The 27,854-nt window shown below is 37.8% G+C and overlaps 2 protein-coding genes across 3 annotated transcripts in view; both read left to right on the top strand.

Annotated features, from left to right (window-relative positions):
- Positions 1-27,854, top strand: part of LOC113439236 (sulfotransferase 6B1-like) — a 62,218-nt gene that overhangs the window by 8,875 nt on the left and 25,489 nt on the right. The window lies entirely within an intron of this gene.
- On the top strand, positions 1,228-11,687 carry LOC113452976 (sulfotransferase 6B1-like). Of its 2 annotated transcripts, none has more exons than XM_087938058.1 (8): positions 1,228-1,363; positions 2,191-2,437; positions 5,764-5,900; positions 6,298-6,387; positions 7,210-7,336; positions 8,652-8,746; positions 9,302-9,458; positions 10,464-11,687. In XM_087938058.1, the coding sequence occupies exons 2-8, from the start codon at positions 2,236-2,238 to the stop codon at positions 10,592-10,594; spliced, it is 939 nt and encodes a 312-aa protein (XP_087794184.1). In that variant the 5' UTR covers positions 1,228-1,363; positions 2,191-2,235; the 3' UTR covers positions 10,595-11,687. The 2 variants fall into 2 exon arrangements, with proteins under 2 accessions (XP_087794184.1, XP_087794190.1); XM_087938064.1 differs by having other exon boundaries at positions 2,162-2,437.

The following is a 27,854-nucleotide window of genomic DNA, read 5'->3' as shown; positions in this document are numbered from 1 at the left end:
CCACTGCTTACATGATAGTTGCCAAATGTCCAAATTTTGATCAGGAGACCATAGGGAGTATGCAATGGACATAAATGTGAAAAACAGTCATAAGTCACTTTTTTCAGAACTGTTGAAACTTTGAACAGTCACTAAACGAATAATTGTAAGTTGAGGAGTACCTGTAAAATAAGAAATAACTCTGCCTATGAGTGGGAGTTTACATTACTTCCTACTTTCCTGATGTCTTCTTAAGATAAAGGAAGACATTTACAGTCTGCTGAATAAATCAACAAAGTCAGAAAAGTTCTTTTTTCAGAAAATGCCTCAACTGACAAATCTTGTAATTTGCTGACCCTTCATGCTTTTATTGCCATATTTTGTAGATTTGGCTTGCAACAGGAACAGTCACAGTCTTGGAATATACATTTTTAAAATAAAAAAGCTTTATGGGCCACATGATACAACATCAAAAGTTTTATTATTTTGGTATTGATGTCATGTGGAAGAGCAGATGTTAATAAAGATTACAGTGCAAGGTAAAATCCCTGAGCAGAAATGTGGTGCCTGCAGAATGGAGGCAAGGGTAAAAGATGAATTGTGATGTTGCAATGCAAGCTCCATATCTTACATAACTGGCCAAAACATTGCAACATAAGCATGAAAGGGCAGAGTCTGCATCAGGAGATCTTTTTGGCATTAATCAAGTCACCGTGTTTCCCTGAAAATAAGACCTACTGAATTTTAACCGTGCACCTAATATAAAGCCCACCCCAAAAATAAGCCTTAGTGTAGGGCTTACTATTTTACTATTTTGCTATTTTAATTATTGGTTGGGAGCTACCCAAAGTTTGATTTAAACGATGGGTGGCTATATAAATGTTTTAAATAAAACAATCATTTTTTTTAAAAAAAAATAAAACTAGCAGAAGCATTTTCAAAGCTGATGAACAGAACCAGCACTAAAAAAAATAACAGAAATGAACATTCTTTAGTCGGAAAGCAAAGCACACAATGCTTCAGCATGACTTCTTCAAATTCAGTCAATCAATATCAAAACTAAAATGCGAGGGTCAAAAAACTCTCACAATTAAAATGGAGAGAGGGGAGAGGAGGGGGAAAAGAAGTAAAAATGGAGAAAAATATGTTAGCCGGGGACATGAAACAGAAAATATAATGCAAAGGGAAACAAGGCAGGGGAGCAGGGGTATGAGATTATTTACAGAGGTGGTTCTTCTCCAGCTTTCTGCAGGCTGCGTCTTGAGCATTAAATTACCGGGGGAACAAAAGCTGAGATCTTCCTCGAGATTGATTACTGTCTTCAGAGCAGCTATCCCGAAGTGAATCTGAAATATTGTCTCTTACTGCAGAGGGAAGAAAGAAGGTAAGCCTATTCTGATATGTTTCAAAGGATGCAGAAATATAGAGGAGCAGACAAGCAAAGCTGGATGAAAGGGAAAGAATGAAGCAAGATGAAATGATGATTTCTTTTTCAGAGTGGAAAAAAAACATTTGCTTGTTTTAGTTGTACTTACTTGTTGCAGTCCGAATCGAATAGCATTGTATTAGAGAATGTTACAACTTGGAACTGGAACAGCTTAAACTCTCTAGCAGAATAAGGGTTTATAGGGACATTGTCATTAGATCTTTTAAAATTTAAAACTGCTTTTCCAAAATCATCTTAATAGTAAGCGAACTCTTTAGCAGAGAGTGGTAACCTAACTCTGCAGCAGAATAAGTGCTCATAGATGCATACATAGTCATTAACTGTGTTTTTCCAATTTTATCCTAATAGAAAATATCTGTGATTGAAAAGCCTTCAATGGTAGAAAAATTGTTTCCCTGTTTTCATTATATTTGGATAGTTTCCTTTGCATTGTAAACACAAGTTTTTAATCACTGCCTTTCTATGACAGCTGAATATATAACATTAACCAATTAAACCAAAGTTTATGTAAAGGCACATATCTCCTTAATGGTTGTTTTACACTCTGATGATGTTAGCAGAGGCTAACAAAAGCTTAGTGAACAATATAATGTTTAGTTCCAGAGATTGGGATGTCTGTCTCTTTTTTTCACAGTTTTACCTAGAACTCGTATTTTTAAAATAGTTTCATATATCATATATATGGGTGTTTGTGTGTGTGCACACACTTTCACACACACACATTTATCTATACAGTTTTTTTAAGACAAATTGGGTTTGAACAGATCCACCATACATACTACCCCCACCCCCACGGAAAAAGGGCAGAAATGGCATATGTGAGAAAAAAGTTTATTGAGATTCTGGAAAAAGTCATGAAAGAAGGAGAGCAGATGACACCAGAGGAGATGCTGCTTACCCATGAAGGAGTTGTATACCCGACTGTCTTTTGCAACCCAGAGCAGTTCAAAGCTTTGGAGGCCTTCCAAGCTAGGAATGATGATGTACTTCTGGCAGGATACTGCAAATCTGGTGAGTGAGTGTGTTTGTTTGTTTTTTCTTATACCTACAAAGGTGACTCTAGGCTTTTGATAAATATTTTTAAAAAGCCATGCTCTATTAGATTTTACTTGAAATAGTGATGAAAATAGTTGAAATAGTGATGAAAAAGCTGGCTGGGGATTTCTGGGAGTTGAAGTCCACCAGGCTTCAAGTGGCCAAAGTTGGAGAGCCCTGTTATAGGGTACATCAAGGCTAAGGGTGTCAATGAGTAGTCCTTAATGGGTCTAAGTCTACATGGAGGGTAGTAAGCAGTGGGGTGCCATAAGGTTCCGTCTTAGGCACAGTATTCTTCAATATATTCATTAACAACTTAGATGAGGGAATAGAAGGGGAACTTACCAAATTTGCGGATGATATTAAGCTGGCAGGAATAGCTAACACCCAAGAAGATAGGCTCAAGATCCAGATGGATCTTAATAGACTAGAACACTGGGCCGTATCTAACAAAATGAAATTCAATGTAGAGAAAAGTAAAGTCCTACACTTAGGCAAGAAAAACCAAAAGTACACATATAGATTGGGTGAAACCAGGCTCAATAGCAGTAACTGTGAGAGGGATCTTGGAGTCTTAGTGGACAACCAGCTAAATATGAGCCACCAGTGTGCAGCCGCCGCCAAAAAAGCTAATGCAATCCTAAATTGTATTAACAGAGGGATACAGTCAAGATCAAGGGAAGTACTAATACCACTCTATAAAGCCTTAGTAAGACCACACCTAGAGTACTGCATTCAGTTTAGCTCACCACATTATCAAAAAGATGTTGAGTCTCTAGAAAAAGTACAGAGAGAGCAACCAGGATGATTAGGGGACTGGAGACTAAAACATATGAAGAACGGTTGCAGGAACTAGGCCTGGCTAGTCTAGTGAAGAGAAGGACCAGGGGAGACATGATAGCAGTCTTCCAATATTTGAGGGGCTGCCACAGGGAGGAAGGGGTCAAGCTATTTTCTAAAATGCCCGTAGGCCAGACAAGGAATAATGGATGGAAACTGAACAAGGAGAGATTTAACCTGGAAATCAGGAGAAACTTTCTGACAGGGAGAACGATTAACCAATAGAACAGCTTGCCCTCCGAAGTTGTGGGAGCGCCATCACTTGAGACTATCAAGAAGAGATTAGACTGCCATTTGTCAGAAATGGTGTAGGGTCTCCCACTTGGGTGGGGGTTTGGACTAGATGACCTACAGGGTCCCTTCCAACTCTGATTATCTGTTATCTGTTATCTTAAATGGAAACTTCAGGAATAATATGAAACACATCTTCGCATATCTGTAGTTTCCTGTTTTCTGCCATTACCTGAGCAATTTGGGACCTCAATATTATCTATTTAATCTCTGAAGTTGCACTGTGGAAACAAAACTATCATTACATCTATAGAGAGAAACCATGTCAATTGAATATAAGCCACACTTGTTATGATTCTATATTGCTAACATTTTAGCTACAAAAGTTTAATGACACTAGCAGTTCTAAACCTGAAGGTCTTTATCTTTTCCCTGATGTAGCTTTCACCTTACCTGTATAAGGTAAACAGAAATGATGATCTATTTTTATTTTCTGCTTTGCTTTCCAAGTGCCATCTTAATGGCATCATTGATGTATCCAGGCCTTCTCATTGAACCACAGCGTAAAGCAGGAAGGAGCAAGCTAAAGCACATCAAATAAATAAACATCCAGCAGAAGCAATTAAGAACCATTTTCAAAATAACCTTGAGAAATGACTGCCTTGCAAGAGATGTGTCCACTCTGTCAAAGCAGAAGTGTTTTATTTCAATGCTTTCTTTGATCTCTAGTGCTCAGTCTGCAAAATTAGTTTTTTGAGAGTTCTAAGTTCTAAAGCTTCTTCCAGCATAACTTCCATATCTTGAAACAGGAGATACTGAAACATGTAAGGTTGGCATTATTTATGCAGGCTTGATAAATTCATTTTTAATAAGCAGTGTTTAATAAACACAAAAGTCATACAGAAAGCCCAATTGCTTGTGATTCTATGACAGTTGGCATTATGTGGACAAATACCATCACCTTTTAAAAGCCAGGGGAATTTGGCAACAATTATTCATGCCTTGGTTATTTCCTGTTTTGATTACTCCAATGCATTGTAGAGAGGTTATACTTTATAAAAGCATTCGGAAAATGCAATTGGTGAAAAGTGTAGTGGTTAGGTAAGCTTAATAAAGCTTCTCCTTTTTTCCCAATTCTCTTGAGTTTTTTTTCCAACTCTCATGTCTATTTGTAAATATTGTGGCAATAAATAGTAAATGCTAAATTTATTTTACAACCAATGCATGCACTTACAACCAAATAGTATGCACCTGGCAACAACGCATGCTGGAGTGAGAATAACATTGGTGTAGCTGTATAAGAGAATTTTATCTGAATAAGATGGCAGCAGCAAGTCTCTCTCTCTCTCTCTCTCTCTCTCTCATATGTGTACTGGAATGGAACTCAGTCACTAAACAAGGAGTTTAATTGCAAGAAATTTTGATCTTGTGATGCATATGCTGAAAGGTTAGCACCACAGGGGTAGGATTCTACCAGTTCACACCTATTCTCTAGAACAGGTTGTTAACATTCTAAGCAGTTCGGAGAACCAGTTGTTAGAAGAAATTACTGGCCTAATCCTGTAAGGAAGGCAGGAAGGAAACATTCTGAGGTTGCTCATAGAAACTGCCTCTCCATTAACCCTTATTGCATTCTTGGAAGGACTAGACTTCCTCTCTCTGGAATGTCTCTGGAGTTTTTTTCCTCTCCTTTGCTGGTACTTTGCTTGTATGGAGTGACCATTCAAAGTTACAATGGCACTGAAAAAAGTGACTTATGACCATTTTTCAAAACTTATGACTGTTGCAGCATCCCCACAGTCATGAGAGGCCAGGCAAGGAGATGCGTGCCTCGATGTGAGTGATATTGAGTTGGCCACGCCCAGCCAATAACATGACCACTAAGCCACGCCCACCAACTAAGCCACGCCCACAGAACTGGTTGTTAAAAAATTTGAATCCCACCTCTGGTTAGCATTGAGGCCTAAGAGGGAAGATCTCTCCCAGTATAGATCTGTTCAGGTGTTAAAGTAAAGAAAGAAACCTTTCTGAAGATTGTCAGAGGGCCACTATCTGACAAACAGAAAAGTGCTATGTGAGTTCTGGGCTATAAAATGCTTGCCAAACATTGTGTTCAGTTCCTACAGTTTTTCACAGGCTTTCAATTGTAAATTGTTTGGTACTGGTTTTATGCTTTTACTATACAAGTACATAGTATAAGTGTATTTAATTTTGTTTTTTTCCCCTTTCAGGTACCAACTGGGTTGGCCAGATTGTTACCGATTTAGTAATAACATCTGCAAAGAAATATGAACCAGAGAAGCTGAATGAAAAACTTCTCCTAGCAGAATTTCCCTATCTCGAAATAGGAGATACTGAAAAGTATAAGGTTAGTATTAATTATGCAGACTGACAAATCCTGCCTACTCAGTCATGGTCAATTTTCATGAGATTAAAAGAGCAAAGGAGGTAAAATATTGAGTATGCAGATTCTCCCTAGAGTAAAGTCAGTCAGACTATGTTTGATCAGAGATAGCCAGGTTGATTCTGTATGTCTGTCTTTGAAGAGGTAAAATTGACCTTGATTGACATATTAACCAATCCACTGACCAGTAATGTGTTACTCTCAGTTGTAGAATTCAGTGGGAAAACTGGAGATTTTGGACCTGAATTGTCCAATCTGGTGTTTCTCATGCTGGCTAGGGAATCCTGGGAGCTGATTATTTTATTTATTTATTTATTTATTTATTTATTTATTTATTTATTTATTTATTTATTTATTGAAGAGGATGGATACTTATCCTTCCAGGAGAGTGATGTTTACTCATCTCCGTCCTGATAGATTTCCACCATCTATTTTCAAGAACAAAGCCAAAGTAAGTAGCTGATTTAATGCCCTAAAATTGTAACAATATTGATAAAATTCAATGAGTATTTCTTTATGGATAAAGTTAGTCTTGAACAATAAAACAATTAAGAAAAAAATAAGCAAGACCACACTTAATATAATAATCATTATGCACCATAATAATAAGTAGCTCTGTTGACTATAGCTATTTATTGATAAGTCCTTTAAATTTGGATAATTGTAATTACTACAGAGCAACTTAATTGTATTTTCAGGATATGACTGTTTCCAAATTAAAGCTCTGCCCTTTAGTAGTTCAGAGACATCATTTGGGGAAGCAACTGTAAATAAATTAGAAATGGAGATTCTATACTAATGTAGATAGTCAGTTTGGAGTAGTAGTTAAGGTATAGGGCTAAAAAAATTATTACCTTTATTTTCACAGTACAACATGTGTAAAATGAGATTGGCAGAGCCTCCCTTCGTCCACCCCCACCCAACACTATATTTCATTTCATTAAATGAAATATAAAACTAGTTGGGTGACTTTGGGCCGGTCAGCCCCAATAAGAAGGTGGCAAGCTACTTTCAAAAACTTCTAATCCTGCCACCCACCCACCTAATCTGGCAATATATTGTCTCACTAGGCTATTCTGTTCCCTAATATCTTTGCATTAATATACAGTAAAATATCAGGAACTGGATGTGATTCAGGTATTCACCCAGGCAAGTGCACATAAGATTTCAGTCATAAAAGGTAGTTTGGGATAATTTTCAGAGAATCTGGTGCATTGTAGAGATATAATCTATGCTTTCTCATTTGTTATTCTAATGTTTTTTGGGTTTTTAGGTACTGCTGCTGATTCGAAATCCAAAAGATGTTGCTGCATCTTTTTTCCACTTTTCAAACAACTTCAGTCCTTATCCTCCCTACGATACATTTGAAGAATTCTTCCGAGCTTTTATGATAGGAAAAAGTAGAATTTCTATTCATTCCCATTGTTTAATGTCTGTAGATATGGAGGACATAGTAACTGTCTATCTTGATCATTATTTTTTATTGATTAGTGCATGCTTTGTTCAAGCAGAGATCCTTAAAATTCAGGTTTAGGTTCTCAGCTTATTTCAATAAATCTTAGTTAATCCTATGAATGGATTCCTTTTCTGATATTGGAACAAATAATATTTGAAAGCAAATATTTCTCATTGCCTCAGTCCAGTCTCCTTCCCAGGGTTGTTATTGTTGGGAAAAATAAGAAGGTGTGCTAAGCATGCGGCCTTGAGTTTCTGCACAAAAGGCAGAACATAAATCCAACTAATAAATCAATAGAATAGCAGAAAAATATGTTCATTCATTCATTCATTCATTCTGTATGCTGGCCTTTTCCCATTTGAGAGGCCCAGAGAAATAGATGAGCCACGGTGATGCAGTGGTTAGAATGCAGTATTGCAGGCTAACTCACTGCTCACTGCCAGCAGTTTGATCCTGACCAGCTCAAGGTTGACTCAGCCTTCCATCCTTCCCAAGTTGGTAAAATGAGAACTCAGATTGTTGGGGGAAATATGCTGACTCTGTAAACCACTTAAAGAGTGTTGTAAAGCACTATGAAGTGGTATAGAAGTCTAAGTACTATTGCTACTGCTATTTCCAAAATTGTAATTCAGGTATTCAAGGTATTTCATTCTAACCTTGGCAGCTAATGTAATTTAATGTAAAGTCATTGTTATATATAGGCCAAATGAAAGAAAAAGAAAAATACATATTTATTACTTTGGTTTAATTCCAGTTACAAATATTTAGCAAAAATAAATCTACTGTATCTCAAGATTGTTATTTAAATGGAAGGTTTGGAATAATAATAATCATCATATCAATTTTCCAGTTAACTTATATTGCTTGTTTATGCTCAAATTATAAACCATGTCAGAACTGAGTAAGTATTACAATACATTGGAATCTATGCAAAACTATAATTTCTGAGTTTCCTAATTGTGGTATGATCACAAAATTAAACACCACTGATGTTAACTTTTGTGATTTTCATGTATAAATTGATTACTAACCAAAACACAATGTATCACACATAATTAAAAAGAAAAGGGTAATTTTTCTAGATAATGGGACATTAGAATTCAGGGACATTAGAACAGAAAAAGTATTGGAAAAAACCAAATTCTATAGAGATGATATTCAGAGATCAGCTTAAATTTTGAATAAATTACATACATATTTATGTCTGTTATCAATCTTGTTCTGACATGATCTTAATTATTTTTTTAAAATTTCACTAGTGCCATGGGGATCCTATATAGAGTATCTTTGTACATGGAACAAGTATATTGATAATGAAAATGTCCTGCCAATAACATATGAAGAGATAAAAGAGGTACAGTTAATACTGTTCAGATATATTGATTCTGATAATCATAAACAGCAATGAATAGAAAGTCTTGGAGAACGAAAGATGGGAGTTTCAGACCATGATCCTCCATCATGCAGCACATATGATTTTTAGTTAAGGAAATAAGGAATAAGCAGTGTTTTCTGCTTTTTCCCCAAATAAATATTGTTGCTCTGGGGAACAAGTAGGGATAACAGTGCCAACCAGCCAACCACAGCATAAAGCAACGTCCATCACCATGAAGTGAGATCAAATTGAGCTTGGGGAAATTGTATTTGCTCCCTATAATTTGTGTGTGCGCGTGTGTGTTTATACATATATTTATATATTCATGTAGAATGTTCTGATTATAACTGAAACCATGCAGAATGTAGCCGTAGCATATAGGATGAGAAATTCAGAGGGAACCTTAGATATGAAAGTGATGCAAATATAGTGCATCATTCCCTTCCCAGAGTTGGTCAGATATCTTTCTTAGAAATGGGACATTAAATAAATGAATTTTTTTTCACCAGCAGTACAAATTGATCTCTTTTTCAGAACCCAGCTTTTGGAGCCAAAAAGATTTCCGCATTTCTTGAATTGAACTTAAATGAGGAAGACTTTCAGGGTGTTGCAGAAAGGAGCACATTCAAAGCAATGAAAGAAGAATCTAAAACCACTCATGGAGAATTTGGTGAAGTTCTTTTCCGGAAAGGTAAATTTTGAAAATCCATAATGTTGTACGTGTTACATCATTGAGGCAACTGGTAAATATGATATCTTATTTTAGTGAGAGTTAATTATTCATCCCCATTGCATAGATTGGGAAAATCATATGAAATGCTAACTTTTGAGCATTTTCATTTAAAAAAAAAAGATACAGGAATGCAGCAGCCATCACAAAATGCATAATCAAATCTATTAACTTAAAGGAGAACTATGCTTTGTTTACAATATAGAAAAATAAATGTACTGTTATTGTTATTATTCTTAAATGGAAGTGGACACAAAATGTGAGAAGCATAATCTTTATAAATCTGGTTAGCCATGCTAGAGTTTAATCTGTCTCTAATGATTTGATTATGAGTAAACTTCCAACCTCAAGAATCCTATGTCCATGATTGTTCACTTTTTAAAGAGGGAGAGAGAAATAATAGTTGTACAATGCTTATTTTACATGATCTGTTTTAACCTGCTGTTCTGGCTAATTGAAATACAATTAATATATAGGGACATTCTCATTCATTCATTCTTTAATCCATCCCTCCATCCCTCCCTCCATTCATCCATTCATTCAATTTCTAGAGTTTCCAAAGTCAACCAAGTAGTTAAAGATTAATTAGTGACATAACCATTTGTAAAACTATAAATAAAACAATTTAAAAACATAAAAACAATAAAACATCCACAAAATAAATAAGTACAAACAGCATCCATTTCCATCTGTTTAATAAATCAATAGTATATATTTGCAATGGACTTTGAGCTGTGCAGCTATATATAAAATGGATGGATGGATGGATGGATGGATGGATGGAAGGATGGAAATATACCTGGAAAGGTAGATATGGAGCATTTGAAAAGAGCATTTGTAAAACATATAATTATTATTTATTTCTCTGAGTATTCAGTAGTATTGCAGGCTTTAGGCAAATTCTTATTGACATTACAAGATGTGTGGTTTTCATATAAGAAAAGGAAAATAATTGTTTGTTTTCAGGTGGAGTAAGTGACTGGAAAACACTTTTTAGTGAAGCGAACAACAAGGAGATGGACACAGTATTTAAAGAGCGCTTAGAAGGAACCAAAGTGGGAAAACTGATAAACTATGATCATTACTGCAAGGCATGAAGATCCAGGAAAAGAAGCTAACAGCTATCATTCTTAGATGATTCTATTCTCAGAAACAAGGCATTCTATTTACTTGTAATAAATGTATGATTTTTATGTAATCTCTATATGAAAGGGGAATATAAATTATTTCAAGAGTCTTCTGGCAAAATTTGTATAAATTTCTAAGGTATAAATGGCTATACTGCATTGCTTAAACCTGCTGATAGCACAGTCACTTTTATTCATATTGATGACAAAATATTTTAGAAATATAAGACAACTTGATACATGATAGAAAGAAATCTAAATTGTGATCTTTTGCTATATAGAAATCAACTTCACACTAATTCTTCGAGCGTACATATATGTTTGTGTGTGTTTATTCACACACACAGAGAGAGAGAGAGAGAGAGAGAGAGAGAGAGAGACAGAGAGAAAGATTTATGTGTGTTTATGTATATTATTATATACTGAAATCAATTTGAAATGTAATTATGTATTGTTCACTGAAATCTTAATCATAAATCCTAACAGAAAATTAATTGACTGCCTGTTGTCAATCTGAATGATTGCTAGTAACAGGAAATTCACACCTATTCACCAACACAGATAGAGGGAAAAGAAGGGAAGCCACCAGATAATTACAAATAATGATCAAGTGATGTTGCACATAACAATTGAGCAGAATTCATTTTACAGTGGCAACCAGAATCTCTGCAACTGCTATCACAAGTCAACATACCTTCATAATGACACATTTACAACTGTGTCACTTAGTAATCCAGTTGCTGATCCCTATTACTGTACTTAAGCAAAAACTATTGTACAAAGTTTTAATCTCAACACAGGAAATAAATTTTACTAAACCTAAATGTGTCAAATGTAAGTAACAGTTTTTCTGTGGAAAGCTGACCTTTGCAGAAGGAAAACAAATATAAATGTAATGGACATCCTAACTGTATTAATTTGAGTCTTAATTTTAATTTCTCTCTTTCTTCTTTTTCTTTGTCTTCTTTGCCTTTGCCTCTTCTTTTTTAACTTTTTTATTTATAAATGTATTAAAGATTTTTAAAAGAAATCCAATCAGCAATAAATATTGTCTTTATTCTAATCAAGGAAATCTCTTCTTGTGTTTTCTGGATATTTTATTATGAGATTTAATGAAAGGGAAATGTGAAACATAGACCTTGGCTCCAATTTTTGTTAAATAATATCAGTATTGCCTTATTAATTCAGCTCCCTGGGTCTATGAAGGAGCTAATTCCACGGAAATTCCTTCCTCTGCAATGCATTATGTGTGCAATATCTGGATAATGTAAAAGACTGAAAACTGCCTCTGTTTCATGAACGGTAAAGGAGAAACTAGCAAACCAAGGAGCAAAATAGGACTCTTGCAGAGGTAGGAGAAAGTGTGTGAAAAAGACAAAGGAGACCACAACCTACTTCTTAGTAAGCAAGAAAAAAGTGGAATAGGTAACACCACCACTAGATGGACTCGCAACTGGCTGATAAACCATACTCAACGAGTAGTCCTTAATGGGTTTAAGTCTACATGGAGGGAATTAAGCAGTGGGGTTCCACAAGGTTCCGTCTTAGATCCAGTACTCTTCAATATCTCCATTAATGACTTAGATGAGGGAATAGAACAGGAACTTACCAAATTTGCAGATGATACTAAGCTGGCAGGAATAGCTAACACTCCAGAAGATAGGCTCAAGATCCAGATGGATCTTGACAGACCAAAACACTGGGTTGTATCTAACAAAATGAAATTCAATGTAGAGAAAAGTAAAGTCCTACACTTAGGCAAGAAAAACAAAAGTACACATATAGATTGGGTGAAATCAGGCTCAATAGCAGGAACTGTGAGAGGGATCTTGGAGTCTTAGTGGACAACCAGCTAAATATGAGCCAGCAGTGTGCAGCAGCAGCCAAAAAAGTTAACACAGTCATAAGTTGTATTAACAGAAGGATACAATCAAGATCAAGGGAGGTACTAATACCACTCTATAAAGCCTTAGTAAGACCATACCTAGAGTACTGCATCCAGTTTTGGTCACCACATTATCAAAAAGATGTTGAGACTCTAGAACAAGTACAGAGAAGAGCAACCAGAATGATTAGGGGACTGGAGACTAAAACATACAACGAACGGTTGCAGGAACCAGGCATGGCTCGTCTCATGAAGAGAAGGACCAAGGGAGACATGATAGCAGTCTTCCAATATTTGAGGGGCTGCCACAGAGAGGAAGGGGTCAAGCTATTTTCTAAAGCTCCGGTAGGCCAGACAAGGAATAATGGATGGAAACTGAACAAGGAGAGATTTATCCTGGAAATAAGGAGAAACTTTCTGACAGGGAGAACAATCAACCAATGGAACAGCTTGTCCTCGGAAGTTGTGGGAGCATCATCACTTGAGACATTCAGGAAGAGATTGGATTGCCATTTATCAGAAATGGTGTAGGATCTCCTGCTTGGGCGGGGGGTTGGACTAGATCAGCGGTTGCCAACCGATGGGCTGTGGTCCATTGGTGGGCCGTGAGAAAATTTTGGTGGGCCGCAGAGAAATCTCACCCCCATAGCACCCCCACAAAGCAATTAATCCAGGCTGTGCAGAAACACAAGGCTGCACTGCCCATATGTCCAGCGGGAACCCTCCCCGCCCACTAACTCCTTACCCGGTAAACTTGCCTGCTAAATTGCTATTTTTCCTTTTTCTGACCATCATCTGTTCTGCTGTGCTGAGAGATTTAGATTAGCTAGGAAGCAGGAAATGGTTGGATTTCTTGCTTTCTAGCTAGTCTTTAGATCTTCGGCTCAGCACAGCCGAACCTCCCTTAGGACTGAAAGTTTGCTTGCAAGCAAATTCAGTGCAGATTGAATTTGGCAGATAGATAGATCACTGAATGATTCTGTGAGCAACTCAATCTGTCTACTTTACCTGATTTTGGTAAAAGTAGCTCTAATTTAAATAAAAAAATCAATATTTACATGTATGGTATGTTGCATGTTAATTTTGTGAGTTTGCTTGCAAGCAAATTTTATGTGACAGACTGAGCTAGGCAATGGCAGATAGATAGATCTCTCAATGAATCTATGATTCTGTGAGTAACTCAATCTGCCTGCCTGCTTTGCCTGATTTTTATGTATAAGATGCTCTTTTTTAATAAAAAAAATTCAATATTTATATAAATATACAAGTCATGCCCACCCAGTCACATGCCCACCAAGGCATGCCCACAAATTTGGCCCACAGAACACATTATTGGCCCCTGGGATCCAAAATTATGAATTTGGTGGTCCCTGAGGTCCAAAAGGTTGGCGACCCCTGGACTAGATGACCTACAAGGCCCCTTCCAATTCTGATTATCTGTTATCTGAGTAACTCTGGTAATTACATCAGGTATAATTGTATGGAAGAGTTACTGTGGTAGGCTTTAAGATTAAAGTGGTTTCTTCCCCCAAACCCAAAAACTTTAACCTTAGACTGTCTACTATTGACCTCATCCCTTTCCTAAGAGGTATGTAGGGGGTGTGCATAAGCGCACCAACGTGCCTACCGTCCCTGTCCTATTGTTTCTTTTATTCTTCTTATATGTATCCATTTCATGTATTCATAACTATGTTTATACTTATACCTATTATCTTGTAAGTGACTGACAAATCAAATAAATAAATAAAACAAGTCAAGCTGCAGGAGCCTGGAAGAGTCAGGAAACAAGAACCACTTAGATTTCTTGAAATATTTTTATTGCTAGAAATATCTCTATCACTAGAGAATCTCGAAAATATTCCTCCTCTATAATTTACAAAAGTTACAGCAAATAATTTGTAGAGGATTTTAAGCCTGCAGGATGTAAAGCTGAAGGCAGAGATCCATGGAGATTGCCTTGAAGGAAATATTCAGGAGAAATATTTGGGGTCAAACAACATGCCTTAGGCCTCGGCAAAGAGCATAGTATTAGAAGCGGTTCAGGCTGGTTTAATGAGATAAGAGGGAGAGAAGATAAACAAAAGTAGAATGGCAAGATTCTGTTATTATCACCTACCTCAATTATAGTATAATATACAGTATTATAGTATAATTATAGTCTTTCTATGGAGCTACTTTCTTGTTCTGGTCTAATTTTAGGGTTGTCACAAACCTTCTTTTCAAAAACCACTCAGGGTACTCCCACCATGGCTTTGTCTTCTGCTTTGAGATAGTCTCTGCTACTGCTAAAATATGTGTGGAGAGATACTTCTTTCAAAGTATGTGTGGAGAAAGATAGAGTTCCAATAACATATGTTGTCTTTTGAGGAACCAAAAGATCAAAATACAAAAAGCAATATAATTTCAAAAGCACCAAACTCACCGCTGGAGGTGGTTGACAGGCAGGGGTGGGCTTCAAAAATTTTAGCAAGGGGTTCTGTGCCTGGTAGCTGAGTGGGGCATGGCCATGGTACGTGGCCATGTTTGTTTGTTTGAGAGCTGTGGAAAAAAAGAGAAAGAAGTGGTGGTGTTTAATTGGAACAGGGAGAACGAAAGAATAGTTAAGAGCGTAAGCTTCAGAGAAGGACATTTGATACTTTGAAAGACCAGAGTAAAGGACTTGAATAAAGAAACTCTAAATTTGCAAATACTTATAGACAATTGTGATAACGAAAGGAAGGATGATCTGAGTTATTTAAGATTACTAAGTGGCAGGGATTGGATTCAAATTTCTTAACAACTGGTTCTGTGGGCATGGCCTAATTTGTGGGTGTGGCTTGGTGGTCATGCGACTGGGGTGGGAGTGGCTTGCTGACTGGGCATGATTAGGTGGTCATGTGACTGGAGTGGGCGTGGCCAGGTGGTCATGTGACTGGCAAACCAAATGTGAGTGGTCCTTGCTTAATGACCCGGTCCTTGCTTAATGGCCAGTTACTTAGCAAGTGTTCTAATTTACGACTGACCTCCACAGAGCTACTTGGGCTGTTTTTGGTGTTTTGACAGCCATACACACAGACACACAGACACACACACACACACACACACACAGACACAGACACAGACACACACACTTATGACCAGTTACAACATCCCACATGGTCTTGTGACTGAGGTTTTCTGTTTTTTGCCAGTTTCCAAGGCCTGGAGAGCCCTGGAGGGGGCTGGGCAAGGCCTGTGGAGGGCAAGGCGAGGCCCAGGAAGCTACGGGAAGCTACAGGAAGGCAAAATGAGGCCAACTCAACATCACTTCTTTGCCCTAATGACTAAATATTAAAAAAAGATATACAAAAACAAAAAGTAGTTTATTATGTCATGTCTTTAATGCTTAAATAATAAAAAGTTACACAAAGCTGGTAATATTACACTAATAACTAGAGCATACAAAAGATTTGCTAGACCAATACTCAAATACAGCTCATCAATCTGGAACCCACATTACGTATCTGATATTAACACAGTTGAGAAAGTCCAGAAATATTTCACAAGAAGAGTTCTCCACTCCTCTACTCCTTGCAGAATACCTTATGCCACCAGACTCGAAATTCTAGACCTAGAAAATCTAGTACTACACCGCCTTCGGTCCAATCTAAGTATAGTATATAAATCATACATTGCAATGTCCTACCTGTCAATGAGTACTTCAGCTTCAACCATAACAATACAAGAGCACACAATAGATACAAATTCAAGGTTAATTGCACCAAACTTGATTGCAGGAAATACGACTTCAGCAACAGAGTAGTCAATGTCTGGAATACTCTACCTGACTGTGGTTTCTTCCCCAAACCCCAAAAACTTTAACCTTAGACTGTCTACTATTCACCTCACCCCTTTCCTAAGAGGTCTGTAGGGGGCGTGCATAAGCGCACCAATGTGCCTACCATCCCTGTCCTATTATTTTTTTTATTTTTTTTATTTTTCTTATATGTATCCATGTATTCATAACTATGTTTTTACTTAAACCTATTATCTTGTAAGCAATTGACAAAAATAAATAAATAAAAATAGAATAAATATTGTTACATTTTAAAATATTAATCAAAAACTATAACAAAATAAAATTTTACAAAAAGCAATAAAAATTATTTTAAGTACTGCCAAATTGCTTTTCTATTATTGTCCTGAGTTAGTTTTCTTGTGTTTAACATGAGAATCATCAGCTGTGTGATGTGCCGTAACCACTTCTTCACTATAGGAACAGGGCCCCATTCTTGCAGAGGTAAGCCAATTAGACTGATGTTCAGGAGGTTTGTAATATTGGAAACTGTAAGGTGACTTCTGCCCTCTGAACATATGTTCATCTGCGAGAAGCCCCTTTCCGCCTCTGCTGAACTTACTGCAATAGTTTTAATAATATCTCTAGCCTTTTTAATGCTGAAGGGAATTGTATAATTTTTAGAATCTTTTAGTACATTTTCTATGAAATCACGATAATCATTAATATTGATATCATAATTGAAAATTTCACCAAATGCAACCAATTGTTCTTCAGCTGCTCTCCATGGAATCACCACTTCTTCAATGTTCCAGTAATCTGGCTCTAAATAATTTAGAAATTTTAATTGATCAGTGTCTTTAAATTAGTAGCCTGTTTTTAAATGTTTGCAATCCATCAATCTTTTCCTCAAATTAGTTACAATGCTTTCTATAAGTTTTTCATAAGTCCCACAAATCGATGATTTTGTATAAAATTTATATTTTGAAAGGTTTCTGAAGTAATTAATTCATCAACTTTTTTTCATATGCACCTTTTTCCTCTATAAACATTTCAAATAATCTAACTAATCTTATCACAAGTTTTTCAGCCTTTATAATGTCTATGTTTCTCGCTTGCAATGCATTAGAAAGAAGAGATATGTCAGTTAGGACATCGATCTTCAAGGCCAAATCAGTGAGAAAATATGTGTTTTCAAGACGGGCAGCCATACCGGAGTATTTTTTATTTGAACAGAAAAACATATGTAGCACTGGATAATGATAATGATGGTTTAACTAGTGCCATATAATAATATTTGGAAACTCTTTGGCTATCCTAGTGCTTACCCCAGATTTTCTCCCAAACATACCACTGGCTCCATCAGAGCAAAATCCAATTAAATATTTCTCTAGATAGTTCCTATTAAACCCAACTTCATTCAAATTTACTATAACCGAACAACTTATTGTCTCTGCATCTTGTTTATCTAATTCTACTCATTCAAAGAAAATTGTTGGTGAGAAAACGTGATCCTCAACTTTTAAGTACAGTATAAGAACTGGTTTGGAAGATATTGTTGAGGCTTCATCAATTATCAAACAGATTTGCAAGTTTTCTCAATAATTTTGCTAAATAAATGTTTCCTGATGTCTTTTGCAATGAAATCTACTATTGCCACTGCAGTTTTACATGAATGGAACCCTGTTCCCAAATCTAAACCATTTGTTATTTCTAATTCAATCAGATCTTCTATATATGGAAATGGTCTGTACGTTTGTGCCAGACTATACACTGTAGTAAACACTCTACATGTTCTACCCAGATATTTCTCAGTCATCCTTTCCAGTCCTTTACTTATCACATCCTGCTCACATTGCTTCAACTTCTCTGCACAGATGTTGTGAGTCTTAGATGAGAAATATTCCTTTAATTTCTTTCTGAGGAAAGCTTGTTGTATTTCTTTACTCTTTCCTGATGGTTCAATTTGGTAATTCTTCCATTCCTTAACTCCATGGACACTTTTTTCTTTGGCTGAAATTTCAAATATTCTGCAATGTTTGCAACCTATTTTTTTCTGGGAAATGTCCAATCCATCATATTTTCCCCTAAAATTATTGTACTGTTACAGTATCCAGCAGTCAGGAAGGTTTCCATCAATGTCTGTTTCAGTTCTTCCAGTACCTGATTGTCGCGTTGAGCGACCGGTCTGTTGTTTCGTCTTACTGGTTGACAGCTGAATTCCTCTCAGAGAATAACCCTCGCAAGGGTGAGATAAAGTAACTCTCTCAAGGGTGAGAAAATAGCCCTCGCAAGGGCGAGATAGCGCGGGACCCTCGCAAGGGTGAGGCTTGGCAAGACTCTCGCAAGAGTGATTGCCAAGCAAGCGCAAGAAATAAAACACACAAAACACAAGTGATCTTCAAATGAGGCAACACTTTGAGCCTGGGGGAGATGGGATTCCCCGGCTGCCTGGAACAGATGGAAATGTCCGGCTTCTGGGCTTCCTTTGCTCCTTCCTCTCCCAGGTTTTTAGCTGTCCCCTTTTATTGTGCTAATTCAAGGGAGGAGGTGAGAGAGGAATTTTACAGGAAGGTAAAGAGATACAATGTTAATCTTTTAGACCAGTCTACGTGACATGAGCAACGAACTCTGTAATTGCTATTTTGTAACTGCTATAGATAAGCATATCTTCTTTGAATATACTTTCTTTGTCTGCGGTTAATCTTTTATTAACTCCCTTCCTGTCAGTGCTTTCCTTCTATAATGTTCTGAACTGAATACGTGCTCTTTAGCAAGATTTCTCCTTGTGGAAAAATACAAGACAGAGCCAAGGTAAAATAGTCACAATTCCTCCTTTTCTTTATTTTTTGTGCTCATGACTCTAGGTTGAGTTCTTTCTCTTCCAGAGTAGTCTCACAAGGTGGCAACAAGCCCTTCGGTTTGTTGATGCCTTGCAGAACCAGCTCATACGAGGAGAAGTCCTCATCCCCTGAGTCGTGGCTGGCTTTTAAAGAAAAGAAGTTATTAATGTCTATTTTCTCCTCTGACTCTTGGTCAGAGTACCATTCCAACAGCGGTTTTTTAACCAGATCTTTTGATTCAATGCTGGATGTAAGAAAGCTAACTGTTTTTTGAGTATTGTTAATTTCATTGTCAAGTGTTTTCAAACGATCCCTCAATAATTTTAGTAAACGTCCTATTACACATGGACCAATAGTACATGCAAGAAGCAATAACACAAGAGGACCTATTAAGGCTGATAATAGTGTTGTTAACCAGGGAGAAAAATTAAACATGCTTTGATACCATGACTGTCCTTGTTGTCTTTCATTCTCTCTATCCTTCAATCGTTTACATAATTCAGCCATGGAATCTTTAACAATTCCTGAATGATCAGCATAAAAACAACATTCTTCTTTTATTGCTACACATAATCCCCCTTTGTTTAAAAATAATAAATCCAGACCTCTTCTGTTCTGAAGAGTCACTTCAGCCAGAGATGAGAGAGAATTTTGAAGAGCAGTAATTGAAGTCTCTATTCGTTTGAGATCTTCATCTATTTGTAAACTAAGAGTAGCTAACTGTTGATGACCAACAGCTAAAGCTGCTGCACCTGTGACTGCACCTGCTGCCCCAAGGCCTAACAATACAGATAGTGTTACAGCTGTTATTACTTCTCTTTTTCTATGAAGGGGAAATTGTGGAGATTCAAGTTCATTAATAAGTTCTGACCCTGGATAAATTGTGATCTTTGGAATCAGTGTTACCTGAATGCAAAAGGATTTCTGAGCAATAAGAACATCACCATGAACACAAGCATTTGCTCCTGTGGAGCATGCCCATATAGAATTATTACCTGGGATAAAGAATTGTCCTTTGAGACGAGCTGTGATATTGCCATTGGAGGTGGTGTATAGAGGACCATAGCCTCCAATGTTAAGGTCTAATCTTTCTTTTGGTAAATATACATCACAGTGATATCCAGATGAAACCTTCTGACAATATTGAGAGTGACTGGCAGGTATGTTTCCTAGGCAACATCCCTTACCTACTATGTCAGTGATAGTGATGGAGGAAGTATTCCATCTGCATTGTGTGTCACTGGTGGAGTTACTAATAGGTTCATTGGAAGCTATTGCTTCATAGAATGGTGGTAATTCAGATAAGCAAAGCCAACATTGATCAGTTTTGGATGAATCATTAAGTGTAGTTGCTAGCAATTTGTAAGAAGAATTAACCAATTGTACTAATGGATTCACCTGAATATTGGGTTTTTGTAGAAAGTTTGATTTCAAATTGTGATTGGGACCAATATCATAATTAGACATAGATATAGAAAGACGAATTGTAAAAATATTCCCTTCATCTCCTAGACCATCCCACTGACGTCCTCCCCAAGTAAACCCAACCATCCATTGTTTTTTTGTAAGTGTCTTTCCTTTTGCAGTAAATGTGATTCTGAGTGGATTTAGTCTCTGTCCACAACAAGGCCTTGAAGAGCAGGGAAGATGTTCTTGAGCACGGGTAATATGAATATAGTCATTTTTGGTAGGCGCTTCCCACCAGATATGACCTGTGGATACACAACTCCATTTTTTACAATATCTGTCAACTACCCCACTGCAGGCAGCATGAGAAGCACCAGTACTGTGAGCAGGACAAAAATATAGTCTAAAGTTGTGAATAGGTGCTGGAGAACAGGAGCCTTGCTTGTCCCATATATCAGCTTGTAGATTTTTATCTGCGAATTTTTCTACTCCTGTCCCCATTTCAGCAAAATCCATGAAAAGCTGAGGAAACCATGGCCATCTAGTATAGTTAGTGGTGGTGTTTAAAATATTTCCTTGAAAATCAAGGATAGTCCAGGTATAATCTTGAGGTTGATGTTCATTTGTAGAAGGTTGTATGCTTCGAGGAATGCGATGATAGCCAAATCTTGGAACAGCACGAGATGCAGACCGCTTAGAGATGGAGTTGTCAGCGATGAAGACAGGGTACCCAAGATGGCGAGCTCGAATGGGAGCTGTAGTCTTACGATGAGTGTCATCAGGGATGGGGTGGCGTCTTCGCACAACAGGTGTTTTGTAGTGAACAGGAACCCAGGAAGATGAATGATGCGATATGCATTTGGTTACATCACAGGGTGGAAAGCAGCAACGAAGATGCCATTGCAGTTTGTCTCCAGGAAAAGTTGTCTCAGAATTAGCTTGAGATGGCAATATAGGAAAAGCAGAGGATAGTGGAGGAGATGCCACTGAAGGAGTGGAAAGTAATAGAACAGTGTGATTAAAGTATGTGTGATTGTGAAAAAAATCCTAAGCAAGAATAAGATCCTATAGTAGATAGAGTAACATGTATAGTTAAAAATATTAAACAAGGAGAATAGTAATAGTGAACAGTAATGTCAGAAGTAGGCGAAAGAAAGCTACCATTGTGTTGGAAAACATAATTACATGCAGAAAGGAGATTATCTTTAAAAATAAAGGTAACAGTGTCAGCAAGAAAAGTAAAAATAGCATCAGGAGATGCCCTGAATTGAGAAAAGACAGGAAATATTGATATCAGAAGAAAAATTAGAGTTAGAGTTAGGTTTGCCATGGTAAGGTCTGACACAGCGAGCAGGAACCCAAAGCACTCGATCAGGAAGTTGGACAGCAGCGTAACCTTTTCCCCAGGTGATGAGCTATGCAGGACCTTTCCACGCAGGATCTGGAAGCTGTCTGAAATAAACAAGAGGACGGGAAGAGGGAACTACTGGCTTGGTGAAGTGGCGAGAAGCCGCTGTGGAAGAAGGAGAGCCAGTAAGATTAAGAAAGTTAAGAGAATAGAGAGTAATGTTCAAGATGTTTTGTAACGCCGGGAGGTTCGGGGGCCTAAGCCTTTTTCCCTGTTTGCCGATCAAGGGCATTTTTCAGAGTTTGGTTTGCCCTTTCCACAATAGCCTGACCTTGGCTATTGAAAGGTATGCCAAATTTATGTGTGATGGCCCACTTATGGCAAAACTCAGCAAAGGGAGAACTGACATAAGCAGGACCATTATCTGTTTTGAGAATTTTTGGACATCCCAACGTTACGAATGACCGAATACAGTGATTAATAACATTTTTAGTAGCCTCTCCTCTTTGTAATGTTGCCATAATAAACCCTGAATATGTATCAACTGATACATGAATGTATTTCCAGGGAGCAAAGGAAGGATAATGAGTTACATCCATTTGCCATGTATCACAGGCTTGAGTACCCCTAGGATTAACACCTTCAGGGATACCTTTGGCCTGCAAGCTACATGTTGGACATTGTTGAATTATTGCTGTGGCTTCTTGATATGTAATCCCAAATTGCTGTACCAAGGCCTTCTTATTTTGATGGAAATAGTCATGACTCTCCCCAGCTGAAAGCTGTTGTGGAAGAGGAGAGGAGGCCATAATTTTACAAGCCTCATCTGCCATATGATTGCCTTCTGCCAGGAATCCAGGCAATTGCTGATGACTTCTGATATGAGCTACAAATAAAGGTTTCCCTCGCTTTTTCAGCAGTGTCTGAAGCTGTAAAAAAAGTGTCATGAGAGAAGGAGGGGTAACGGGAAATATATGCATCGAAAATATGAGCAACCATCTGAGTAACATACATGCTATCAGATATTACATTTAAGGATTCCTGTGGAAAAAGAGACAAGGCCAAAGAAAAAGCAGCTAACTCAGCTTGTTGTGCTGAGTTCTGTGGGGCAGTTAAGCATTTGTTCCATTGAGCATTTTCACACCATGCACATGCTCCAATATTTTTTGAACCATCAGTAAAGACAGTTAAGTCTTCCTTCAATGGCTGTTGGACAAAAGGTGATTGTAAAACAAAAGGAACTGTCTTCAACACCTGCAGTCGTGCATCAGATGGAAGGTGGCATGACACTTGGCCACACCAATCTTCCAATGCATCCTGCAGTGTTGTGGAAGTCTGAAAAAAGAGGTTCCCATTGACTAATCTTAAAAGGAATATACAATGTAAAATATCCATTCCCATCAGGGATTTGGTTCTCTTGCGCCCTTTTGTATAAGAAAAGCCATTTGTGCTGCTTTAGTAAAAATAGAGGTTTTTGGAGTATGTGGTAGGTGTAACCATTCCAAGAAATGAAGATTTTTTGCATTAGATACTTGAACAATTATTGCAGTCAGTAATTGATGAGTGGAAATAATAGCAAAAGAAGGTGGTGTGTCTGCAAGTGCACGGTTTACCCATTGAGTTGCTAGGGCTGTGTTTACTTGCTTTAAAGCTTCTAGATGCTGAGCTGAAAGATAGACCTTATCTGCAGGATTTTTAATCCTACTAGTGCTTGAAAAAGCGGTGATAGCATCTGTGTGGTTAGAGCAAGATATGGTCTAGCCCAGTTAATAATTCCCAAGTACTGCTGTAATTGAATCAATGTGGTTGGCTGTGGAAGTGTGAGTGAAGGAATATGTGGAGATGCTGAGGAAGCTGAAACCTTGTGACCTAAATATTGCATTGGGTAGTGAGACTGGATTTTTTCAGGTGCTATATGTAACCCTGCTTTTGCTAATGTGGTCAAGAGGATCGGGAAAAGTTTTTTTGTACCGTCCCCTTTGGCCCATCAGCTGCAATTAAGATATCATCCATGTAATGATATACAAGAAAATTAGGAAATTGAGATCTATAAGGATGCAGAGCCTCATTGACAAAATATTGACACATAGTTGGTGAATTAAGCATACCTTGTGGAAGAACTTTCCATTGATACCTAGATGTGGGTTTAGAGTTATTGAGTTCTGGCACTGTAAATGCAAAGATGATTCTATCCTTTTGTGCCAGAGGTATAGAAAAGAAACAGTCCTTTAAATCTATTATTATGAGATCAAATCCAGCTGGGATCAAATTAGGATTAGGCAGATCACACTGCAGTGGCCCCATAGGTTGAATAATCCTATTCAAGACTCTAAGATCACTAAGAAGGCGATATTTGCCAGATTTCTTTTTAATTACAAAAACTGGGGTGTTATAAGGACTGGTGGATGGTTCAGTATGTCCCTCTATTAACTGTTGATGGACAAGGAGATGTAAAGCCTCCAATTTTTCTTTGGTGAGAGGCCATTGATCCACCCACACAGGAATAGATGTTTTAAGAGTAAGAGATAAAGGAGAAATAGACATTTTGATAGAAAAACTATGGTATCTGAATATAAGCTTGAAATTGAGAAAGTAAATCACGTCCCCAAAGATTGTAATGTAGAGGAAGGATATAGGGTTTAAGATAAGCAGTTAAGGTAGAATGCTCAGTAGAAGCAGAAAGCCAATGAGAGCTGACCTTAGCAGCTTGAGCACCACCTACACCCTGCATTGAAGAAGCTTCTGTGAGAGACCAAGAAGAGGGCCATTCATTAGAACGGATAACAGAAACATCTGCTCCGGTGTCAATCAGACCTTCAAAAATTCGACCATTGAGTGTAACAGAAAGAGTTGGTTTTGAAGCTTGAACAGGTTGCTGCAGTGCAAACAAAGAAAGAGGTTCAAAAAGAGGCAAAATTATAAGTGTAGCAACTACTGTCCCCTTTTTTAAAGAAAAGCAACGATCTCCTATTGCAGCCAATGCAAGATTATTAAGAGCAGAAGAATCATATAAGTAAGGAGCTGCAACCACACCCTCTATTGTAAGAGAAGAATTGGGAATAAGCAAGACAGGTGTGGAAGGAGGAAGAGGTTTGAAAAGCGTTGCAGTTAAAGGAAGAGTAAAAACAGCACCAGGATCATCATACACAAGATCCTCTAACAATACCACAGGAAATGTTGTGGCAGTTAGTTCAGCCTTTGTGGCGGGGCTAGCTGAAGACCCCTCAATTAGTTTCCCGAAGGCTGTGAAGGAGAAGGATTAGAATAACAATTTGAAGCCCAATGATAGCCTTTCCTGCAGCGAGGACAGATAGTTTTGGCTTAGATGAAGAGGGTGGACCTCTGGTTTGGCCACGAAAAGCAGCTCCTCCCCTGGCTTACGACATTGATTTTTAAAATGTCCTGGCTTGCCACAGTTAAAACAATTGCCATTGCGTGTTAAAGCAAAAGCATCAGGAGGAGAAGTGGTAGCAGAATTAGGATTTGGTAATGAAGCTGTGATTGCAGTAGCAAGCATATCCATTTTATGAGTAGTCGTTCCTACAATTCTACAGAGTTGTAAAAACTCAGCCAAAGTCACTCCTGGCTTATTAGCGACTGGCTGTAGAATTTTTTGACAATCATGATTAGCATTTGAATAAGCCAATTTTATAAGTAATTCTTGTTTAGCAACAGGATTATCTATCTGTCTATCTAAGGCTGTCTGAAGCCGACTTATGAATGAAGCATAAGGTTCTTCAGGTTCTTGCATAATTTTTAAAAATGCTTGAATGGACTGAGAATCTGAATCATCCACTCGCTTTAAAGCATTCATAGCACACATATGAATAATGGCAAAACTACGACGAGGAGAATTTTGTTGTTGTGCTAGAGTAGAAAATTGACCTTTCCCCAGTAACTGATTTTCAGTTACTCCAGCAGGCAAACCCCTGCGGATTTCAGCCTCAATACCTTTTTCATATTCAGATTGCCACACAACATATTGTGCTGGAGTCATAAGCATAGAAAAAAGCATTTTCCAATCATACAATAACATAACTGTATTAGCTGTAACCAAAGAATCAAGTATTCCCTAGTAAAAGGAGAATGCAATCCATAAGTTGTAGCTGCATCTTTTATATTTTTCAAAACTTTAAACTCAATGTTACTATGAACATTGCCTCCTCCCCAGGGATGATAGTCATAGGATAAGCAGAAGGTTCTTCTGTTTCTAAAGATAGAGGTGATGACAAAAGATTAGTTATGATTCCTCCCATAGGATTCATAATAGGAGAATCAGAAAGAGAAGAAAGAGCAGAAGGAGGAGGGGAAGAAATATCTGAATAAGGAGGTGGTAGGGAAGAATTTGATTCCAAATGAGCTGCAAGAGGCTTAGAAGTTTTTGAATTAGAAGAGTGGGAGTCAGAAGAAACAGGAGAAAAGAATTTTCAGGAAGACTAGAAGGAGGATAAATAGTTGTTATAGCAGCCATTATTGCTCTCCAAGAAATAAGTATATCCATGGGAGCTCTGGGAACTTCATGTAAATATTTTCCTAATTTTTCCCAGTGAGAATGGCTAAGAGTTCCAGCAGATGGATAGGCTGGACAGTGTGCCTCAATATAAATTATAAATTTATTTAAAGATTTTTTAGAAATAGGGTACACAGTGATACCATTGGTTTTTTGAAAGGAATTAGCCTTCTTCACTAGATTATAAAGTTCGTCCCTATGCCCTGACGAAACTTGAGAAATTGAGGCGCCCATATTTACTTTTTTGTCGACGTAGCCTATACCAGGCGAAGAAGAATGAAGGTGAAGGAGATGCACTTCTAGACAAAAGTCACACCTTGGAACCAGTAAGGCGAAGGGATCCCAGACGATTAGAGATCCCGGACGAGCCCCCAGCTGTCGCGTTGAGCGACCGGTCTGTTGTTTCGTCTTACTGGTTGACAGCTGAATTCCTCTCAGAGAATAACCCTCGCAAGGGTGAGATAAAGTAACCCTCTCAAGGGTGAGAAAATAGCCCTCGCAAGGGCGAGATAGCGCGGGACCCTCGCAAGGGTGAGGCTTGGCAAGACTCTCGCAAGAGTGATTGCCAAGCAAGCGCAAGAAATAAAACACACAAAACACAAGTGATCTTCAAATGAGGCAACACTTTGAGCCTGGGGGAGATGGGATTCCCCGGCTGCCTGGAACAGATGGAAATGTCCGGCTTCTGGGCTTCCTTTGCTCCTTCCTCTCCCAGGCTTTTAGCTGTCCCCTTTTATTGTGCTAATTCAAGGGAGGAGGTGAGAGAGGAATTTTACAGGAAGGTAAAGAGATACAATGTTAATCTTTTAGACCAGTCTACGTGACATGAGCAACGAACTCTGTAATTGCTATTTTGTAACTGCTATAGATAAGCATATCTTCTTTGAATACACTTTCTTTGTCTGCGGTTAATCTTTTATTAACTCCCTTCCTGTCAGTGCTTTCCTTCTATAATGTTCTGAACTGAATACGTGCTCTTTAGCAAGATTTCTCCTTGTGGAAAAATACAAGACAGAGCCAAGGTAAAATAGTCACACCTGATGATGTGCTGGCTCTTTCCACGGTTGAGATGTGGATGAAGTGCTGGCACTGCTATCCTCAGACTCCAATGGTTATGGTTGTGACTCTTTTGGATCTCCTTTTGTTTTCTTGCTGAAGAAAGCAGACAAACTCATTTGCCTTTTCATCTTGGCAATATGCTGCAAAAAAAAAAATCAACAATGTAGTGGTTTGGACTCGATTGTTGTTGTAAGTTGAGCGGTGAAGGCAATGGCAAGCGAAGAAAACAGGGGAGGAACAGAGATCAGTAATATTCAGTTACTTTTAAGAGTCCCTGACACTGTAGCTAGTTAGTGTTTAAAAGATGTTATGGAAGAGGAACAAGTTTCACCAGACAAGACTGAGACGGAACTGAAAGTGGATTTGAAAGTGACAGTCTATAAAAAAGATGTTGCACTATGTATATAAAAGAATGGCTGATATT

The sequence above is a fragment of the Pseudonaja textilis genome, chromosome 1 (genome assembly GCF_049901715.1).
Source record: "Pseudonaja textilis isolate UNSWEBS1 chromosome 1, rPseTex1.2, whole genome shotgun sequence".
Classification (NCBI taxonomy): Eukaryota; Metazoa; Chordata; class Lepidosauria; order Squamata; family Elapidae; genus Pseudonaja; species Pseudonaja textilis.
This window is presented reverse-complemented; position numbering and strand designations above follow the sequence as displayed.

Bases quoted from the DNA above. Each gene is read 5' to 3' on its own strand.
- LOC113452976 (XM_087938058.1), top strand. From the start codon at position 2,236: ATGGCATATGTGAGAAAAAAGTTTATTGAGATTCTGGAAAAAGTCATG. The intron at 2,438-5,763 runs GTGAGTGAGTGT...TTCCCCTTTCAG, and splicing joins GGCAGGATACTGCAAATCTG to GTACCAACTGGGTTGGCCAG. The intron at 9,459-10,463 runs GTAAATTTTGAA...GTTTGTTTTCAG, and splicing joins TGAAGTTCTTTTCCGGAAAG to GTGGAGTAAGTGACTGGAAA.